Here is an 18,969-nt window from a genome sequence, read left to right as displayed (position 1 = left end):
GAGCTTAGAATACAGAGATGGGGCTGAAGTTGGTTGAGATAAAAATAAGCAAACAGAGATTCAAATACAGACTGCCTTATTGATAAGGGATGTAAAGAATGCTGTGTGAGCACACAGTAGAATATGTATTTCAGACAGGAAGGGTTAGGGAAGAGGTCCTAAAGAAGTGCTGTTCAAACCTAGGAAGGTAGGAATGAGGCAGGTGAACTTGGGAAAACTACACCAGGCAGAGGAAGTAACATGTAGATCTATAAAGTAGAGGAAGTATGCAAAATGAGAAAGAGAGAGAGAGAGAGGGAACACACATGATGCTTTCTAGGACGTGAAAAACAATACAGCTGAAAGCTACAGTGTAAGGTAGGTGACGGAGAAATTGGGGTTCCAGTTGTGTTTATAAGAGATCGCAGAGGGTTACAGTGGGAGGTCAAAAGACCAGCTGGGGTGCCTGTGTGATGGTGGTCTGAACTTGGGTAGGAGCCATGAGGATGGAGAGAAGTGAGTGAATCCCAGGCACAACTTGGAGATGATTCCATAAGACCTAGACATGGCCTGGAGGTGGAGTGTGAGGGAGAGGGAGGTGCTCAGCATCCTCTCAACTGTCTGTCTTGGCCACTGGGATGATGGTGGCTGTTAGCAGAGTCCCATCAGTAGTGCCAGAAAAGACTGAGCACATGAAACTGCAAGGTTGCTTGTTTCTGGATACTGCCAGGCCGACATCAATTAGCGTGTGGGCTTTTTGCTGTGAGTGGGAGTGGCAGGGCTACGGTTGTTTTTCTTCTTCCTTCTTGGGACAATCTCTAATCATACTTGTTCAGTACAGAAAATGAGCTGCCCCCGCTTCACTCAATTGACATCCAAAACTGTACCAAATGACTAGACTATGGTTTTTAGTGGAGTTCAAAGGGAAAATCAGCTCCTCATGCTGCTGACTTAAAATGGGTAATTACAATATTTTTAACACATTCCACTTTATTAGTTTTGAAATTAGTAAAACTCTTTATGGAGCTACAGAATTCTACCACTAGGAAACCTTTTTAGAGTTTGCACAAATAATGTTACAGATGAAGAAATTGTCTAGGTTAAATTATGGGCTCAAGGTCAATTGCCTGGTAGTTACTTTTTTTGTCTCTAAATTGCAGTGATGATGTCTTGAAAAATGTTGATTAAATGAGTGGAAGCAGGCATATGTCATTATAGGACCCACAGAATTGTTTTATGTTGCTATTGAAATGCTCTGGTAATTTTTTGTGGAAAAATGAAAAGGGCTGGTCTGACAAATCATCTGAAATAGACTATGGTATAGTTTCTGTTCTTGGTGATCATGCCTGCTTTTACATTCTTTTGTTAAGTGATTTATGCACATTTATCCAGGGCATAATTATCTTGATTAATATTGAGAAATATGGTATTTATAATCCCAGTGTTTAACAAAGTGCTACATGATTAGTCCTTTAAAAATAATGAACCCTCTTGTATATAAAATTTCATAATTTCATTTCAAATTATCAAGTGCCAACTAATATTTTCAAAATTTTGATCACCCATATATAATAGATTCAGTGGAAATATGTGAGAGGGGTATCATAGCTGTGATATTATAAATCAATGAGGAATTAAACCACATTTTAGTATTTTGCAGCAATCACATTTTTGTGGTCTTCTGTCTTTTGCATTTAGATGCTAGATGTCTATTATTTATTTTGCATTTATATGCTAGATGTCTTCTGTGATTTTCTGGTCTTCTGTCTTTTGCATTTAGATGCTAGATGTCTATTATTTAATCACATAAATGATTTAGAAAAATTAAATTATTAAAAATTAGAAAAATTTTAAATATGCCATTTTATACACATACTTATTGATTTGGCCCTGTTCTCACCTAAGAATAAAAATCCTGTCTAGAATTAGTAAGTCTCAGTCAGGGCTTCAGCTCTATTCCCTACCATAGGAAACATTGAACACATTCTATGTTGCTTTTATCTTTATGACTTCTAAGGAGATGAGATTTATCAGAGTTCTTTTCCTGATGGAATATAGACCAGATCTATTTTCCTGAACAAGCAAAACCAAAAGTCCTTGAATCTTCTTAAATGACCAAACAGTTACTGCTAAGCTTTTGTGTCAATTAGTAAAGACCCATGGTCAACACGTTAGGAATTACTAAAACAGAATCAATTTTTTTTTCTTTCTTTCTCTTCAAAATTTGGGGAAGCTTTAGGGAAGCCAAATTTTCTTCACGGGTGTCTTTGAGTTTCATCAGTTTGTAAGCCTATAATGGTTGAAGTCAATTATGATAAAGACAACACTCAGGGAAAAGGTCAAAATATATAGTGACTGTTTAATAGGGGATTTGCTTATGTAACTTTCTAAAGAGAACTCTTTTAACATATAAATACAAAATTGATGCTTACTGAGTAGTTAATTCCTTCCATGTCTAGAAAATATCTCCAAATACCAATAATAATCTCAAGCATGTCAAGTCTTTTGCATTTATTACTTCACGTATTCCTCATCTATCTATGAGGTAGAAAGTGTTATTATCGCCATTTAACAAAGAGGGAGACAGAAATTTAAAAGTGACTTGCTCAACATCAAATTGTAAGTAATGGAGCCTGGTTATCTATGTCTGTTGGACTTCAGAGCTTAGGCTCTTCATGCATATTGTGATACCACCAAAAAGAATATTTGAGTCTTTGCAAGGGAGATGGTTTGTATTCAGAGTTCTCCCTTTATTATGTGCTTCAGGCTATATAGCTACATCATCTTTCCTACATCCAAATTTGGAAATGGCATTTGACAAGCTAAGAAGGTAAAAGTGCATGTGATGTTTAGCTTTTGAGATTTCCTGGGCCTACCTGATTCCTTCAGTTGGTACATTTGGTATCACATCAGTTTTTCAAGAAGCTGCCCTCACATTCTTATTGCTGAGACAAAATATAGATACAGACCAATTTTTTCAAACTTCAACTGTACTCCTGTATTCTTGATTGTCATCATACTCTCTAATTCAGCTTATTGAGTAAAGACAAAAATAAATAATATGCTGGATGGGTGAAGAGGGAAGGGCAGATGTGGATCACAGGACAAAGGTCTGTTAAATGAAATACCTTGAATCAATTCTTTACCTGACATTTCTCTCTCCAGAAAATTCACTCTTAAATATGCACTGAGGAGACCTCTGCTTACAGGAAGATGTAGTAGACATCCTTTTTCCTATTTCTTCCACTAAGTACAGCTAAAAACCCTGAACATTATGTGTAAAAGACAAACATAAGAAGATTCTGAAAGGTAGAAAAAAGGCAGACCAGCCAGGGACCTCAGGACCAGAGCCAGACCTAGTGGTGAATTCTCTGGATTTTCTTTTTCCTCATAGTTTACTAGGTACTCTGAAGCTGGCAACCCAGAAATGTCAATGGGCTCAGACATGGCCATGAGACAGCGGAGACCACAGAGGAAGTTTGGACTTTTCACTCCCACCCAGTAGCCACATGGCACCCCACAGTACTGAGGCAACAACGTCCCCTGCTCTGAGGCAGCATGGTCAGAGAAGACCTGCTAAAATACAACCTTCAAAGATGACCCAGTCTTTTTAATACCATACCTAAATTGTCCAGGTATTAATGGAAAATCGCTCATCATTCCAAGGAAGAGGTCAGTTTGAAGGGAAAAGACAATCAACAAATGCCAATACTGAAATGACACATACGTTAGCATTACTTGATAAGGATTTTGAAGCAGCCACCGTAAAAGTCCAAAGAACAATTACAAACATGCTTGAAACAAATGAAAAAAATAGCAAGTCTCAGCAAAGAATTACAAGCTACAAAGAAAACTAAATGGAAAACTTAGAACTAAAAAAATACATGGGCACAATCTGTGAACTTGAGGATAGAACGCTAGAAATTACCCAGTCTGAACAGAGAAAAAAGACTGAAAAGAAAAAAAGCTATAGGGCAAGTGAGACTGCAGCAAAAGATCTAACTACTGGGTGACTAGAGTCGCTGGAGTCAAGGAGATAAAGTACATGGGGCTGAAATACTGTTTGTAAAAATAATGGCTGAAAATTATCTACATTTGGGAAATGACATAAACCCATAGGTTCAAGAAGCTGAGCCAACCCCAAACAGGACAAACCCAAACGTATTCATGCTAAGACACATCGTCAACCTTCTGAAAACTATGACGGAGAAAAAAAAAACTCTGGAAAGCAGCCAGAAAGAAGAGATGCAAGAAATGCACTGATGTTTGGCATTAGAGAAATGGGTAGGTTACCAGCACTTCTTGTTGATTTCAACTTAGTCTTCTGCCTTGGTAACTGAACTTATCTGAACTAACATGCACAGAGCATTTACTAGACATCTATAAATCATGCTGGCACTTGGGGGACATATATTAATCCCATTCTTCTTATAACTGCTCCACAGCAGTTATTATCCATCAGAGCAAATCAAGAAATTGCAGAATTTGAAAGAACCTCAAAAAACAACAAACAAACAAAAAACCCATCAAGCACATATTTTTAATTTGTAAGTTCTGGATGGGCTTCAGCTCTGTGAACTACTTGAAATTAATCTAAAAATGCCAGCATGTATGTGCATTTTTCCAGGCAAAGGACCAGTTTTTATCAGATCCTCGATGGAGTTGGTGGCCCTAAAAAGGTTAAGAGCCATTATAAGTTTCTGTTCTTTTCAGGCTAACCCATATAACCCAACCTAGGTAGAAAAGCAGCTAAAAATAGAGAAGGTACTCTTCAGTATATCCATCAAAATTCCTGAATGCTACCTCATAATTCTCTATTTTTTAAGGGAACACTAAGAAAATGGTTTCCTAATTCCTTCTAGGCACTTCTGGAAATACATGTTCATTAAAGAATATTTGCCTGCAGTCTTATTTTGATCGTCTTAAAAATAGTACCTGGAGGTGATTAAATGGCTAATGCACTGTAATTTCAAATGTACTTTAAGTTTGACTTCTCCCAATGCCAATGGAAAAGTTCAAAGCAGCAGCAGCAGCATCTCTACACCAGTACCAATGTGCTGGTTTATGACATAGGGCAAACTGTTTTACAATCTATGTTGAAGTTCTATTAATTACACAATGTGTAACTGCCAATTTACCAAAACAAAAAACGTTAGTGCATTCCTTTGTGAAAAAATAAAACAGCTACGACAAACACAGATCCATTCAGTTTCTGTCTTTATAGCATGGCTTTCCCTCACTCCTTGTATCTTCTACCCAATCCCTCACGCAAGTTCATTTGGTGAGTTCATTTGCAGGAACACACTATAAAGAGGGTTTTAGGTTGCTACAGCCTGTTTTCAATCAAAATTCAGGCTCCCAATGTTACCTGGAGAACTAGAAATTGGATAATACATTATTTTAGTAAAAACTTGATTACCTGCTTTCAGGACCCTAAAGTAGTTTGATTCACTCAGATTATTCCGCATTGGCTCTATCTACAGAATCAAAAGAATCACCAAGGGCCTTTGTTAAACAGAGAACTCCAGGTTCCAGCCTCAAATTACAATGCAACTAGGAGGATTTGGGAATCTGACAGTTTTATCAAGTCCTTCAGGTGATTCTTGAGCTCAAGCAGGTTAGAGTAGTCTTCTTAAACTTGAATATGCATACAAATTATTCTAGGCTCTTTTTTTTTTTTAATTTTTTTTTTTTCAACGTTTATTTATTTTTGGGACAGAGAGAGACAGAGCATGAACGGGGGAGGGGCAGAGAGAGAGGGAGACACAGAATCGGAAACAGGCTCCAGACTCCGAGCCATCAGCCCAGAGCCTGACGCGGGGCTCGAACTCATGGACCGCGAGATCGTGACCTGGCTGAAGTCGGACGCTTAACCGACTGCGCCACCCAGGCGCCCCTATTCTAGGCTCTTGAAACAAATGCACATTCTGATCCAATTGGTCTGAATGGGGCTTGAGACTCAGCATTTCTACCAAGTCCCTAGGTGATACTGTTACTTTGAGGACACTTTGAGTAGTATGATCAGAGAGGGTATGCTTCATCTGGTTAGTGTATAAACCAGTATAGGCCATTACATTTTCCTTTTGTATCTGTGGAGTCTCTAACAGGGACTTCTACCTTGATACTGCCCATTTCTCACTTATGATTGATAGTATTCTCTACAAGCTAGTGTGATCACTTAAAGGAAGGCACCTAGCTGACATAAAAGTCCACAGAAAGTGAAGACAGCCTGAAATAAACAGAAATGAATATCACACATTAACTTACAACATAATGGGTTTGTATTTAATATAGTACTTCTCACTATAGAGATGTTGTTATTCAGTTAATATAAAGGTTTTTAACATTAAATCTCTTCTCCATTTAAATGTCCATATAAAGTATTTTTTTACATTAAATATTTTCTCCATTTTAACATTAGATACACTGAGTACATTTTTCTTACCTCTTCCCCCCAACCAAAGAAATAAAAATTTTAATTTCTGGATGTATTTGATACCTAAGTACAACACTAACTTGGGAGATAACAAAACAAAAATCTAATAAAAATATGGAGAAAAGTCTCCTCAGTGATGCAGGAGGCAGTGGCAATTTCCTAGGATTCTGGGTAAGGGTTTCCTTCTTCCTATCTCATGCACTTTGAGAATTCCAAAACTTTGAAATAATATGTAAATTTTGGTCATCTGACTTCTTTGAGCCTCTTTCTAACTAACATATAGGACTTTTAGACTGCTTGTTTTCAGTGCATTATTTGTTGTGAAGGAAACTTTTTTTTCCCATTTAACATATATCAGTTTGCTTCCATTTACAGGGAGACAATTAAAAATGTGAAAATACCCTATTTCTTGGGAACTTTCAGACACTAAAGATCAGTTTTTAACCTCAATAATTCACAATGGTTTTCTGGGCAAGGTCTGATTCAGAAGGCCTGTCAAAATCACATTTGTCCATTTCTCTTTCGTGCATATACCCCCAAACAAGCACAAATGCCTGTAATGCTGAGAGCCACACCTAACAAGAGAGCGACTGCATCTCCAGCTTCTACTGCTTCAACAACAGGCAGCACCAAAAGCAGTGAAATGAGGACCAAGAACAACTGTGCTGAAACTGAAGCCATGATGTTGGGATTTTCAGGTATCTCGATCTTGAGGGCAGAAAGTTTCTAGAAATCAAACATGGAAACAAAAAGGAATCATTAAAATTTTCCACCTTTTCAAATGACAGCATGAATACATAAATAACAATCCATATAACCTTTTAAATTTAAATTTCAGACCCATTTCCCCATTTTAAAGGTAGAAAAAAACCCGGTAAGTTTATAAAAGAGTTTAAAGAAGGTCATTTGAGGCTAATCCCCCCTTTCAATGCTAATTCCTTGACTCCAGCAATGTTTCCACATGCTATCATGCCAACCTCATGTAAATCAACTAAGCAACTTGAACAGAACATAATTAAGAACAAACAGAAAACACACCAGACACTCGGAAACTTAAATATCCTAGTATTTTGAGTAAATGTTGAGTAAAAATTACATTCTTAGGATTTCTCCCACCCAGGAAATGCAGACAAATCTGGCAAAAGTCACGCAATATGTAAGTCTGTGAAGTTGTGGGGAATTAGTAACACTTACCAAAGAAAGTATTTATGTATAATTCTATCTGATTCCAAATACTCCCTTCCTGGAGTTCCGGATGCTGAGGCTAAAAGGTTCCACGTGACAGAGCCTAGTATCAGAAAAGGGTAGGATTTAAGAATTAATCATCACCATCATTATCATCATCATTATCATCAGCATCATCATTTTTTAAAGATACAGCCACAGTGCAGAAGGAGGAAGTCGTTCGGAAGAGAGAGGAATGGATAATAACTAGAGGAAACAGTTTGTTCAGGCAGGGGAGCTAGACTTAAACTTGGGTCAGTTCGCCGGCACAGGAAAAGCTAAAAATAAACCGAACCCAGAGCAAGTTTGTGCCAGGATTTGATATTAAGATTTTAAAAAGAACCCCTGCTTTGTCCCGGAGAGGTGCAAATATCCTTGTTTTACAAATACACTGAGGCAACCCTAAGTATCCTTTGGAGACGAGTTCCTACATTACCTTCCGGGAAGCAGCCATTACAGGAATGGCGAGGAGGGCGGGGTCTCCAAACTACACTTCCCACAATCCCTGCTGCCGACGTCTCCCAGGATGCGCCGGCGCGCTCGTCGGTAACTGGCTGAGGGAGTGACGAGCACGCGCTACCGGAGACAAGGAGGAGCTCCCCTGCGGGTGTTCTCACAGGGCGCAGAGTTTTACTGGTAAAGTGGTTTAGTGGGTTTGTACAAATGCTCTCTCAAAAATGTGATAAAGAAATGACAGTAGGTGGTTTTTACCCTATCTAAGATTTCGAGACACACACATAGTTATGTCTTTTCTTAGACTGAAATGGAAACACAACAGCGGGAAAATAGCACCCAAGCCGAGTCATCTGTTTCGGGCGCTTTTAAACTAGCGGCTTCCAACATTTTGAAGCAGGGAATCCCCTGTCACCATCTTCCAAATGTATCTTATGACGTTTTGTTAATTCTTTTTAATCAAGAGGGGAAAACACGTTTAATTAGACATTTTGGGAAATGTTAAAACCGTTTGCAGGGAAAAAAAAAAGTTTAGGAAAATAAAAAGGGTTTATAGGAAGATACCTATTATTTATGAAGGTTCTAGGATTGAGTTTCCCCATTAGTTCAAGAATGTTAATAATTCTTTTCAATTACGTTTTTATGATACCCACCCTAGCTGCCCCCAAACATTTATGAAAATATACGAAATTATTACTTTTAAACCGTAAGTGAATTGTTTCCATATGTAAGTCAATCCTTTCTGAAAGATACTCTTGAGTGCTAGTACCTGTGAAGTCCTTAAATGAAACTTTCTAGTCATCCAGTTTTCTGAACTCTGATTTGCTGATTCGGCTATTTATTTGGCACCGTCACATGGTAAGTTATTAATGATGTGTGTTAGGGATGAAGTCACTCCGCTTTCTGAAAGTCAGTCTCTCCGGTGTAGCAGGTACATTCAGCTCGGTGCCCGTAATTAGCACGTGATCTTGTATTGCATCTTATGCTCTTTCATAAATGTTACCAATCTCTCTAAACTTACAGCAAAACTTTATATTCCTGTCTCCTAACACAAACCCAACAGTGAAGTGGGCTAATCATAATTATTTGAATAGATACATGTGCCAACAAGGTTTCATGAGACCAAGAAGTGCCAAATAAACCAAACCAAGGCCCCTTGCGTAGTAGAAGTTTGAGGATAACTACACAGTAATATTGGTAGCATTGCTTCTCTAAACTTGATTGTTTTAGTAAAGTTTTGTCTTTGCCTCATTTGCTTTGAACTTTTAGTATTGTACCTTTCGAACCAAGTATATTTGAAATACATTACAAGATATTCTCTTGCTTTCTAGTGTGAACATTTTGGGGATATTTTTCCTTTTATGTCTGTTAAAGTTACCTAAAGTCAGCAGACTATTTTAAAGTTAGTGTTATTGCAGGCTTGTTTCTAGATGTGTCAACATTGAAGATAATGGTTTGGTTTTAAGTTTCAAGAGTCTGTGGATGGTAAAATGCTTTTTCTTTAAAATATTAAGAGGTCACTTAATGACCTGAATCATCTGAAAAAGAGTAGCAGAAGTTTGTGCAGCAGTGTTTTGGGCCTAAGTAGTTTTAATTAATTAATTACTTAAAAAAATTTTTTTTTAATGTTTATTTTTGAGAGAGACAGAGACAGAGTGCAAGTGGGTTAGGGGCAGAGAGAGAGACACACACACAGAATCTGAAGCAGGCTCTGGACTCCGAGCTGTCAGCACAGAACCCGACGTGGGGCTGGAACCCACGAGCTGTGAGATCATGACCTGAGCCAAAGGTGGATGCTCAACTGACTCAGCCACACTGGCACCCCTAATTAATTAATTTTTAAATAAATGTTTTTATTTATTTTTGACAGTGAGAGCATGAGTGGGGGAGGGGCAGAGAGAGAGAGACAGAGAGAGAGAGAGAGAAGATCCAAAGCAGGCTCCATACTGATAACAGCCAGCCCGATGAGGGCCTTGAATTCACCTACGGTGAGATTGTGACCTGAGCAGATGTGAAATACTCAACTGACTGAGCCACCCAGGTGCCCCCAAATAGTTTTAAATAAAGTTGGTTAAATTTCCCTAACCATTCACCCACCCCAGGCAGGCAGTTTAACACCCGAATTGCTATATATGCTTTTGTGACCTTTTTCCAATCCTAGTATCAAAGTCGTATGGTATTCTAGTTCTCAGTTTTTTCTTACTACTCTAGTGATTAAAAACAAAAATCAATTTATTCCTTTGCTTAAAACTCTCCAGTTCCAACACATTAAGCTGAAGTGCAAACTCTTTATCAAGGCTCACAAAACCCTATGCGTTCTGCCTCTTTCTGCATTTCTGATGTCAGTCCACCACTCACCCATGCTTATTCCATTTCAATCACATTCATCTGTTTGCTCTTTCTTAAATATGCCATCTTTGTTGTTTCCTATTGAATTTGCCCTTGCTGTTGTCTCTGCCAGTAATATTTTTCTCACGGGCATTTTCTTTGTTTCTTTTTTTCTTTTTACTTTTTATTTAAAGTTTAGTTAACATACAGTGCAATATTGGTTTCAGGAGTACAGTTCAGTGATTCATCACTTACATACAATACCCAGTGCTCATCATAACAAGGGACCTCTTTTATACCCATCACCCATCTAGCCCATCCGCCACCCACTGCCCTCTATAACCCTTTAGTTCTCTGTCATTAGGGGTCTCTTGTGGTTTGTTTCCCTTTTTCCTCTTTTTTCCCCTTTCCCATATGTTCATCTGTTTTGTTTCTTAAGTTCCACAGACTAGTGAAATCGTGTGGTATTTGTCTTTCTCTGATTGACTTATATATTGATTCACATAACATAATATGGTCTAGCTCCATACACCTCACTGCAAATGGCAAGGTTTCATTCTTTTTCATGGCTAAGTAATATTCCACCGTATGTATATACCACATCTTCTTTATCCATATATCAGATGATAGACATTTGGGCTCTTTACATAATTTGGCTATTGTAGATAACGCTGCTATAAACATCAGGGTGCATGTACCCTTTCCAATCTGTATTTTTGTATCCTTTGGGTAAATACCTAGTAGTGCAATTGCTGGATCATATGGTAGTTCTATTTTTAGTTTTGTGAGGAGCCTCCATACTATTCTCTGGAGTATCTGCACCAGTTTGCATTCTCACTAGCAGTGTAAGAGGGTTCCTCTTTTTCTGCATCCTTGCCAATACCTGTTGTTTCTTTTAATTCTAGCTCTTCTGAAAGGTGTGAGGTGGTATCTCATCATGGTTTTGATTGGAATCTCCTTGATGATGAGTGATGTTGAGCATCTTTTCATGTGTCCGTTAGCCATCTAGATGTCTTCTTTGGAAAAGTGTCTGTTCGTGTCTTCTGCCCATTTATTCACTGGATTATTTGCTTTTTGAGTGTTGAGTTTGATAAGTTCTTCATAGGTTTTGGCTACTAACCCTTTATCAGATATATAACTTGCTAATGTCTTCTTCCATTCCATAGGTTGCCTTTTAGTTTTGTTGATTGTTTTCTTTGCTGTACAGAAGCTATTTATTTATTTATTGTAAATGTTTGTTTATTTATCTTTAGAGAGAGATAGAGTGTGAGTGGAGGGAGGGGCAGAGAAAGAGGGAAAGAGAGAAATCCTGTGCAGGCCCTGCGCTGTCAGCACAGAATCTGAAGCAGGGCTTGAAACCACACACTGTGAGACCATGACCTGAGCTGAAATCAAGAGTCAGATGCTTAACCTACTGAGCCACCTAGGTGCCCCCAAAAGCTTTTTATTTAAATGTAGTCCCAATAGTTTATTTTTGCTTTTGTTTTTCTTGCCTCAGGAGACATATCTAGAAAAAAGTTGCTATGACTGATGTCAGAGAAATTATTGCCTGTGCTCTTTTCTAGAATTTTTGTGGTTTCATGTCTCACATTTAGATCTTTAATCCATTTTGAACTTATAAGAAAATAGTCCAGTTTCATTCTTTTGCATGTTGCTGTTCAGTTTTCCCAGCACCATTTGTTGAAGAGACTATCTTTTTCCATTGGATATTCTTTCCTGCTTTGTCAGAGATTAGTTGACCATATAGTTGTGAGTCCATTTCTGGGTTTTCTATTCTGTTCTGCTGATCTGTGTGCCTATTTTTGTGCCAGTACTATATTGTCTTGATGACTACAGACATGTAATACGGGTTGAAATCTGGAATCGTGATGCTTCCAGTTTTGTTTTTCTTTTTCAGAATTGCTTTAGCTCTTCAGGGTCTTTTGCGGTTCCCACACAAATTTTAGGATTGTTTGTTTTAGCTCTGTGAAAAATGCTGTTGGTATTTTGATGGGGATTGCATTAACTGTGTAGATTGCTTTGGGTAGTATAGACATTTTAACAGTGTTCTTCCAGTCCATGAGAATGGAATGCCTTTCCATTTCTTTGTGTCTTCTTCAATTACTTTCATAAGTGTTATATAGTTTTCAGAGTACAGATCTTTTACCTCTTTAGTTAGGTTTATTCTTAGGTTTCTTGTTTTTGGTGCAGTTGCAAATGGGATCGATTCCTTGATTTCTTCTGCTGTTTCGTTATTGGTGTATAAAATGCAACAGATATATGCACGTTTATTTATATCCTGCGACTTTGCCGAATTCATGTATTAGTTCTAGTAATTATTTGGCGGAGGATTTTGGGTTTTCTACATAGAGTATTATGTTGTCTGCAAATAGTGAAAGTTTGACTTCTTCCTTGCTGATTTGGATGTCTTTTATTTCTTTTTGTTGTCTGAATGCTGAGGCTAAGACTTCCAGTACCATGTTAAATAGTAATTCCCACCGACTTTTTAATGGCTGTTTTCTCAGTGTCGTTCAAGTTTCTGCTCAAATGTCACCCTCTTCCCTGAGCACATCACAAAAGCTATCTCTTCCATTCCAATCTGTCCAGTTTCCTGCCTAATTTTTTCCTCATAGTGCCTATCACTAACTGAAATTATATTATGTATGTATTTGTTTATATATGTAGTAAGTAAACAAGTACAGGAAAGTGAAAATTCCATGAAGGGCAGGAAATATTTCTGTCCTATTATTTACTACTGAGTTCCCAGCTTCTACAGCAGTGTCTAGCATGATAGATAATTAGGAGATATTTTGTGAATGAATAAATGATGCTAGTATAAGACTGTAATTTGATTAATATTTACTTGCCTTTATACTGTTCATGGTAGAAACTACCTTATAAGTAGGAAGCCTGTATTTGGGCTAAAGTATGAAGATACTTGATTATCTAGACTGAGATTACTTTGAGTCTTCATTCAAAATTTAGTCTTATGTATTTCCTCCATGATACTATTAACAAGAATTTACATTTATGTATATATAAGATGTAGTAGCATCTAAAACAGGAACAACTTTGTTCAAGAACCTGTCTGTAATGGCCCCTACTTACTTCCTCTGTCCACTAGGAGCATCAGGATCTTGACAACAAATGTTGATTAAGTCTACCTGAATCGTGTATTTTTTTCCTTCCCAATACTTGAAATGTTTCCTTTAAATACTTCTTAATGTTGGATGAATGGTATTGGCATTTTTGGTGGGACAGTGCTTTGTTGTGCAGACACAATATTTCAGGATCTTTAGCATCTCTAGCCCATTTCCATTAGATGTCAATAGAATCACCCAGGCACCAGGACAACCAGCTGCCCTTACACATTGCCAAATACTCTTTTGTTATGGATACTGTTCCTAGTTTCAGTCAACAGTCATTCCAGGTTTCATGAACAAAATGAAAGGTGTAGTTGAGAGCAGAATGAAATAAAACAACAACGAGTTCACACACACGTGTCTATGTGTATACACACGCACACACACACACAAACATATATACAGACACACTAACACCGCAGTGTCTTAATGATTTAGAACTTCTTCCTCTAAGTGTGCTGGTTTTATGTTTTGGGTTATTTACAGACTCTTTTCTTTTTCCAGCCAACTCTCTGCCAGATAGGCTCCAGTGGTCACTTTCTTATGACAGCACTGATATGTAGATTGAAGTGAGATTTCTGCCTTTATATCTGCCACTCAGTTTAGTCTTAAAGTTGCAGAGAGATAATACGCTATAGTACAAGGCATACTAGTTTTTCCCTTGGTGGCTTTGTGGATTTGGGATTTTGGATTTATTTAATCTCTCTGAGACTCAGTTTTCTTTCACAAAATATGTTGTGTGAGGATTAAATGAAATGTTTTTAAAGTGACTGAAAAACGGACCAGACATCAGTACTTCTCAATTCCTCCTTTAATTGTATTTATATATCTCTGATTAGTGGTTAAGAGTTAAGGTCTCTGGGGTCAGACTGCTTGGTTAGAATCCTACCTCTGCTGCTTACTAGCTTATTTATTCATAAAATTGGGTATAATAGTAACTACTTGATATGTATTGTACGAAGATTAAATAAATTAATTCCTGGAATTATTAGCTGGCATGTAGTAAGCCCTCACTGAATATTAACTATTTAATTTCTTACTAGTTTCTGTTAATTACATCCATGAAATATGAGGTCTCTAGGATGTGGTTTTCTCTCTATTGTGAATGTGCTATTCTGCAGATGCACATAATAAGTAAAAGTTGGCTGTGGAAACTTTGGATGCAGACACATTTTAGGCCCCCTAGGTTTTGGATTGAGGACTGATTAGACACATTCCCCTACTACTTTAAATCTGTGGTAGTTGTTTCAAAAAAACATCCAATTATTGCCCTGATGGCATTTTCTATTGAACTATTTCATACCCATTGGGGATTATGTTTATGTTTAAAACATATTATCCACCTAGGTGGTGTTGTATCATTAATTCATCATATTGAGTTCCGGAAGTTTTAAAATTATGTTTAAGAGGGTCTCGATATGGGCGAATAGCCTTAAGAAATCATTTGGCTGGAATGATCTCTAGGGTAGCCTTAACAAAATGCAACAAACAAAGAAGCAAACACTCTTAATTCGTTTTGAATTCTGTTTCCAATTACAGTAGCTAATCTGTAATTCTGTACTGCTTTTCTCATAAATTACAGCAACGTAAAAGGCAGCATTATAAGCTTTGCTAAAAGGGAATTATAATAATTGAGATGCTGGGCTCAGAGGAATGTATGACTTTTGATAGATTGTTATGGGATAATTAATTGCAGATCTTGTAGGACAGACAGAAAGACTTATATATTATGCCTGAGAAACGGAACTTCACACAGTGGTTGAACATGGTACCAAGATGTTTTACCTTACTTCCTTGGCTTCAGTAAGGTCGACTGTCTGAAGAGGACAAATATTCTCCTTGTAACTCCTGCTTAGAATTCATTTGCTTCTAGTCCACAGATGAAAGAGCTCTATTTTGTCAAATAGCTTACAAAAAATCATGTTTGTTCCTTTTTAAAGTTTGTCTTTGACTTATAAGTCAAGGGTTGTAAAAATGGTTTTCATTAGTTTATGAGGGACACTGTAATTTGAAATGTAAGCCCAGGGATTACTAGTAATAAGTGATGTAGAGGCAGGGATTAATTTTTGGAATATAACAAATATAATAATATCTTCAACTCCTTTGACTCCAACCTCCTTTTTGATTTTTAACATGCCTAAAAACCATCTTAATGAACTATTTTTATCTAGCTGTAACTCAGACTTAGATATTCTGTCTAGATCATAGATTGGGACAATAACTGCCATGTTATACATATGTAGTCCTTCTTCTAAAAGAGACCCATCATTTCCTTAGCAGTGCCAAAGAGATGAGCAGCTTCTTCTGTGCCCAGCATCTGCCAGCAACAAGTTCTCCCTGTGAACATATTTGGAAGCAACATGAACCACAATTCTTCTGAAGCATTGCCACATTCCATTTTCTCTCTCAAGCTGTCTGAATGCTTCTTCAGACTTCTGTATAGTTCCTCCTTAGCATTAAGTATCTAGGGTTATCAGATTCAGAATTTAGTCTCTCAATTCAAGAGAACCCAAGCCTATACCATCCTTTACTAAAATAGAGTGGTGGAGGGGAAAATTTACCAAGTCAGTAGTTACCAAGAAATGGTTTCAGAGAAGAATGGAGAAGTGGTTCTGCTTATTTTGTAACTATTGGAAGTGAGTCATTGGTAGGCCCTGAAGGAAGGCACTTCTGGGATCCATCAGAAGCAGGAGGACGAGTTGACATCAGGGTTTTGCGGTCATTGGTATGTGTGTCGGGGAATTCATAAAAACTGAGATTTTCTTACTAGTAATTGAGTTAAGCCAAGTTAATAGAGGCATTTTATTGGAGCTTCATAATTAAAAAAGACCAACCCAGAGCTGGTCAGTATTTTACATCCATAATAGGACATTTATCAGTGATATCATTACATTAGAGCTAATTAATCATTAGGTTAACAGGATGAGATAAACTGGACCTTACAGAGCTGGTCAGCTGCTGCAGAAAAAACATCTGCTGAGGCTAAACTGTCTGGTGCCAGGATTTTACAGAGGTGTATGGGCAAGCTGCAAATGCCATTGTTCCATGCACCATCTAGAGCCCATTATGGATGTGTCACTCACTTCCACCAATGAACCTCAGTAATCAGTGGGAATCAATTATACACACACATCTGTGATGTCCAGGGAAGTAGAGGAACCCCACCCACAGGTACTGACAGATTCAAATTTTACCTACACTGCCGGGTTTCCAGGAGCAGATTAAGAATTCTTAGATGGGACAAATTTTATAGGTTTGAAAAGTTGTGAGATTATTTCTTTATATTGCACTTTATTCATCCTAATGGACTGATTAAGAGCATTGTCTTAGGAGAGGCCATTGGATGGCTCCAAATTTATCTTTCCACTTACTTATTCTGTGAATTTGTACAAATTATCTAATTTCTTAAAATAGTGAAATATTTTACTCCTTAAAATAATTCTCTGAAGCTGATACTATATTATCCCCTGTCACAGATGAGGAAACTGAGACATAGTTAAATTATTTATTCAAGGTTACATAACTACTGAATGGTAGGGTCAGGATATGAACCTAGGAAATCTGACAAAGTCTTTACTATTAATCATTGAATATATGCTTTAAAAATTTTTCTAATTAAAGTCTAGTTGATGTACAAACCCATATGCTTTTATATGGAAATGTCCACAGGATCAAATGCCATTTTAATTTTCTGTGAAATAAGGTGCTCTAGTGTTGCTTAGGAAACCTATCCATGGTGAGTCACTGAGGAGTTATAGGTATTTGTGTACTGTTCTCCATGCCCTAGTTTGGCGAATGAGTGAGTACCAGTATTTGCCTCATTTGTCAACTGATTTTGGCTTAGATTTAATGAATATGTACAAAAAAACTTCTTTTAAATAGAGTATGTCTGACCAGGATGAGAAACATACCTACTCCTAGGTATAGATACTACATGTCAGAGAATATAGATTGTGATGTGTTGGCAAATCTCAACTCTCACAAAACCACTGAAGTCCATATAATATATAAAATTCAAAAAGAAAGAAAAGAAAGTCAAAAGAACCATTTGAAAATCTTTGCTTATAGGTCAGAAACTTAAACTAGTCACTGTCAAAGTATAGAGAAATTATTAACAATTTAGTATGTGCAGTTCATAAGGAAATATTAACTCCTCTGTATAGACCAGGTGTTCACTATGATTAAGAGCTGGTAACCATGGAAACAGCATGAAATTTATAAAATTAAAAAATAGCAGATAGCAAATGCAAATGACATAGGAGAATGAATCATACTCCACTTGGTCTTAGCTTGATTTCCCTTGAATCTAAAGACTTATAAAATTTATATCTGAGTAATTTTCTGAGTAAGTCACTTATTTTTCAGTCCCTGAGTTTCTGCTTTGAATATTTCAACTTGTTCATTTGATAATGCCATTTATCTAGAGTCAATTTATACATGATAGAATATATAGGGCTAGAGTTTTCAGAGTAAGCAATAGCTGGGAAGTGATGACTGTAAAGTCAGCTTGGAAACTTGAATGGGTACCTGAACCTTTAATGTAGACATTTACTGTGAATTTTCAGTTGACATATTGTGATTGGTCACTTGTAGTTTTTTAATCTATTTCTATTGCTAAATCATATAGATGGTCCAGGTGCAGAACTTTATGGTATAACATCAGTCGCTGTGTCATGGAATGATTTATTTGTCTGTGAAATGGTGAGCTGGAGAGCAACAATAAAGTTTCTGTACTCTTGCCTGTAATATTTTGATTGTTTATAAATCTATTCCATGAGCCCATTATGCCAACAGGCTACTTGTCTGTAGATATTCTGAAAGTGGTATTATTAGAATTAAAGTTCTTCATAAAAATTATGACAAAGTGATCTTACTTTCTGGAAGAAGATTTTACTCAAGGAGGTTGGCAGATTTTTCCTTCAAAGGAAAATTCTTTATTTTAAAAGTAGAATAAGTTATTTTAAAAAATGATTGTAACTGGTTCAATTGAGGAAAAAGACCTATAAGTGCTTTTCACAGTTTAGTTTGATTGTGATTTGGGCCTGTTTTCATGCATTTTAAGCTCTCATTTCTCAGGATAGTCAAAATTAGTAGACCTCAATCTGACAGTCATAATTGAAGCACTGCTTTTGTAAGCATACCTATCAATGCTAGAATGTAGTATGCTACATAAGAGCAAAGACCTATTCCTTTTATCTGCTGTGCTTTAGTAGGAGGACCCTTGGTGAGAGTACTCTACCTACCTTTCTTTGGTCACCAGGCTTTAAAAGGGATCTAGAGAGACAGCAGAGAGCCTGAGGGTGAGTGGCAGAGTTAATTAAAGTGATCCAAAAATTGGTCCTGGAAGAGTATTCTCAACATGTGTTCTGTGGTGCACTTCCCAATTACATAGGTAGTTTATTTAAAAATGCAAATTTCTAAAACAAG

General features: G+C 37.1%; 1 protein-coding gene and 1 long non-coding RNA gene across 3 annotated transcripts in view; one reads left to right on the top strand and one right to left on the bottom strand.

Annotated features, from left to right (window-relative positions):
- Positions 1 to 6,242: 6,242 nt before the first annotated feature.
- On the bottom strand, positions 6,243 to 8,138 carry SMIM30 (small integral membrane protein 30). Its single transcript, XM_027075308.2, has 3 exons — positions 8,076 to 8,138; positions 7,610 to 7,703; positions 6,243 to 7,141 (listed from the first exon to the last, which is right to left on the bottom strand). Exon 3 carries the CDS (start codon positions 7,094 to 7,096, stop codon positions 6,917 to 6,919), a length of 180 nt encoding a protein of 59 aa, XP_026931109.1. The 5' UTR covers positions 7,097 to 7,141; positions 7,610 to 7,703; positions 8,076 to 8,138; the 3' UTR covers positions 6,243 to 6,916.
- A 17-nt stretch (positions 8,139 to 8,155) lies between these two features.
- Positions 8,156 to 18,969, top strand: part of LOC113604116 (uncharacterized) — a 426,541-nt gene continuing 415,727 nt past the window's right edge. For both annotated transcript variants that reach the window (XR_008296712.1, XR_008296713.1), the window contains exon 1: positions 8,156 to 8,275. This is a non-coding gene — a long non-coding RNA (uncharacterized LOC113604116). The remainder of the gene's footprint in view (positions 8,276 to 18,969) is intronic.

Source organism: Acinonyx jubatus, chromosome A2, assembly GCF_027475565.1.
Source record: "Acinonyx jubatus isolate Ajub_Pintada_27869175 chromosome A2, VMU_Ajub_asm_v1.0, whole genome shotgun sequence".
In the NCBI taxonomy this organism is placed as follows: Eukaryota; Metazoa; Chordata; class Mammalia; order Carnivora; family Felidae; genus Acinonyx; species Acinonyx jubatus.
This window is presented reverse-complemented; position numbering and strand designations above follow the sequence as displayed.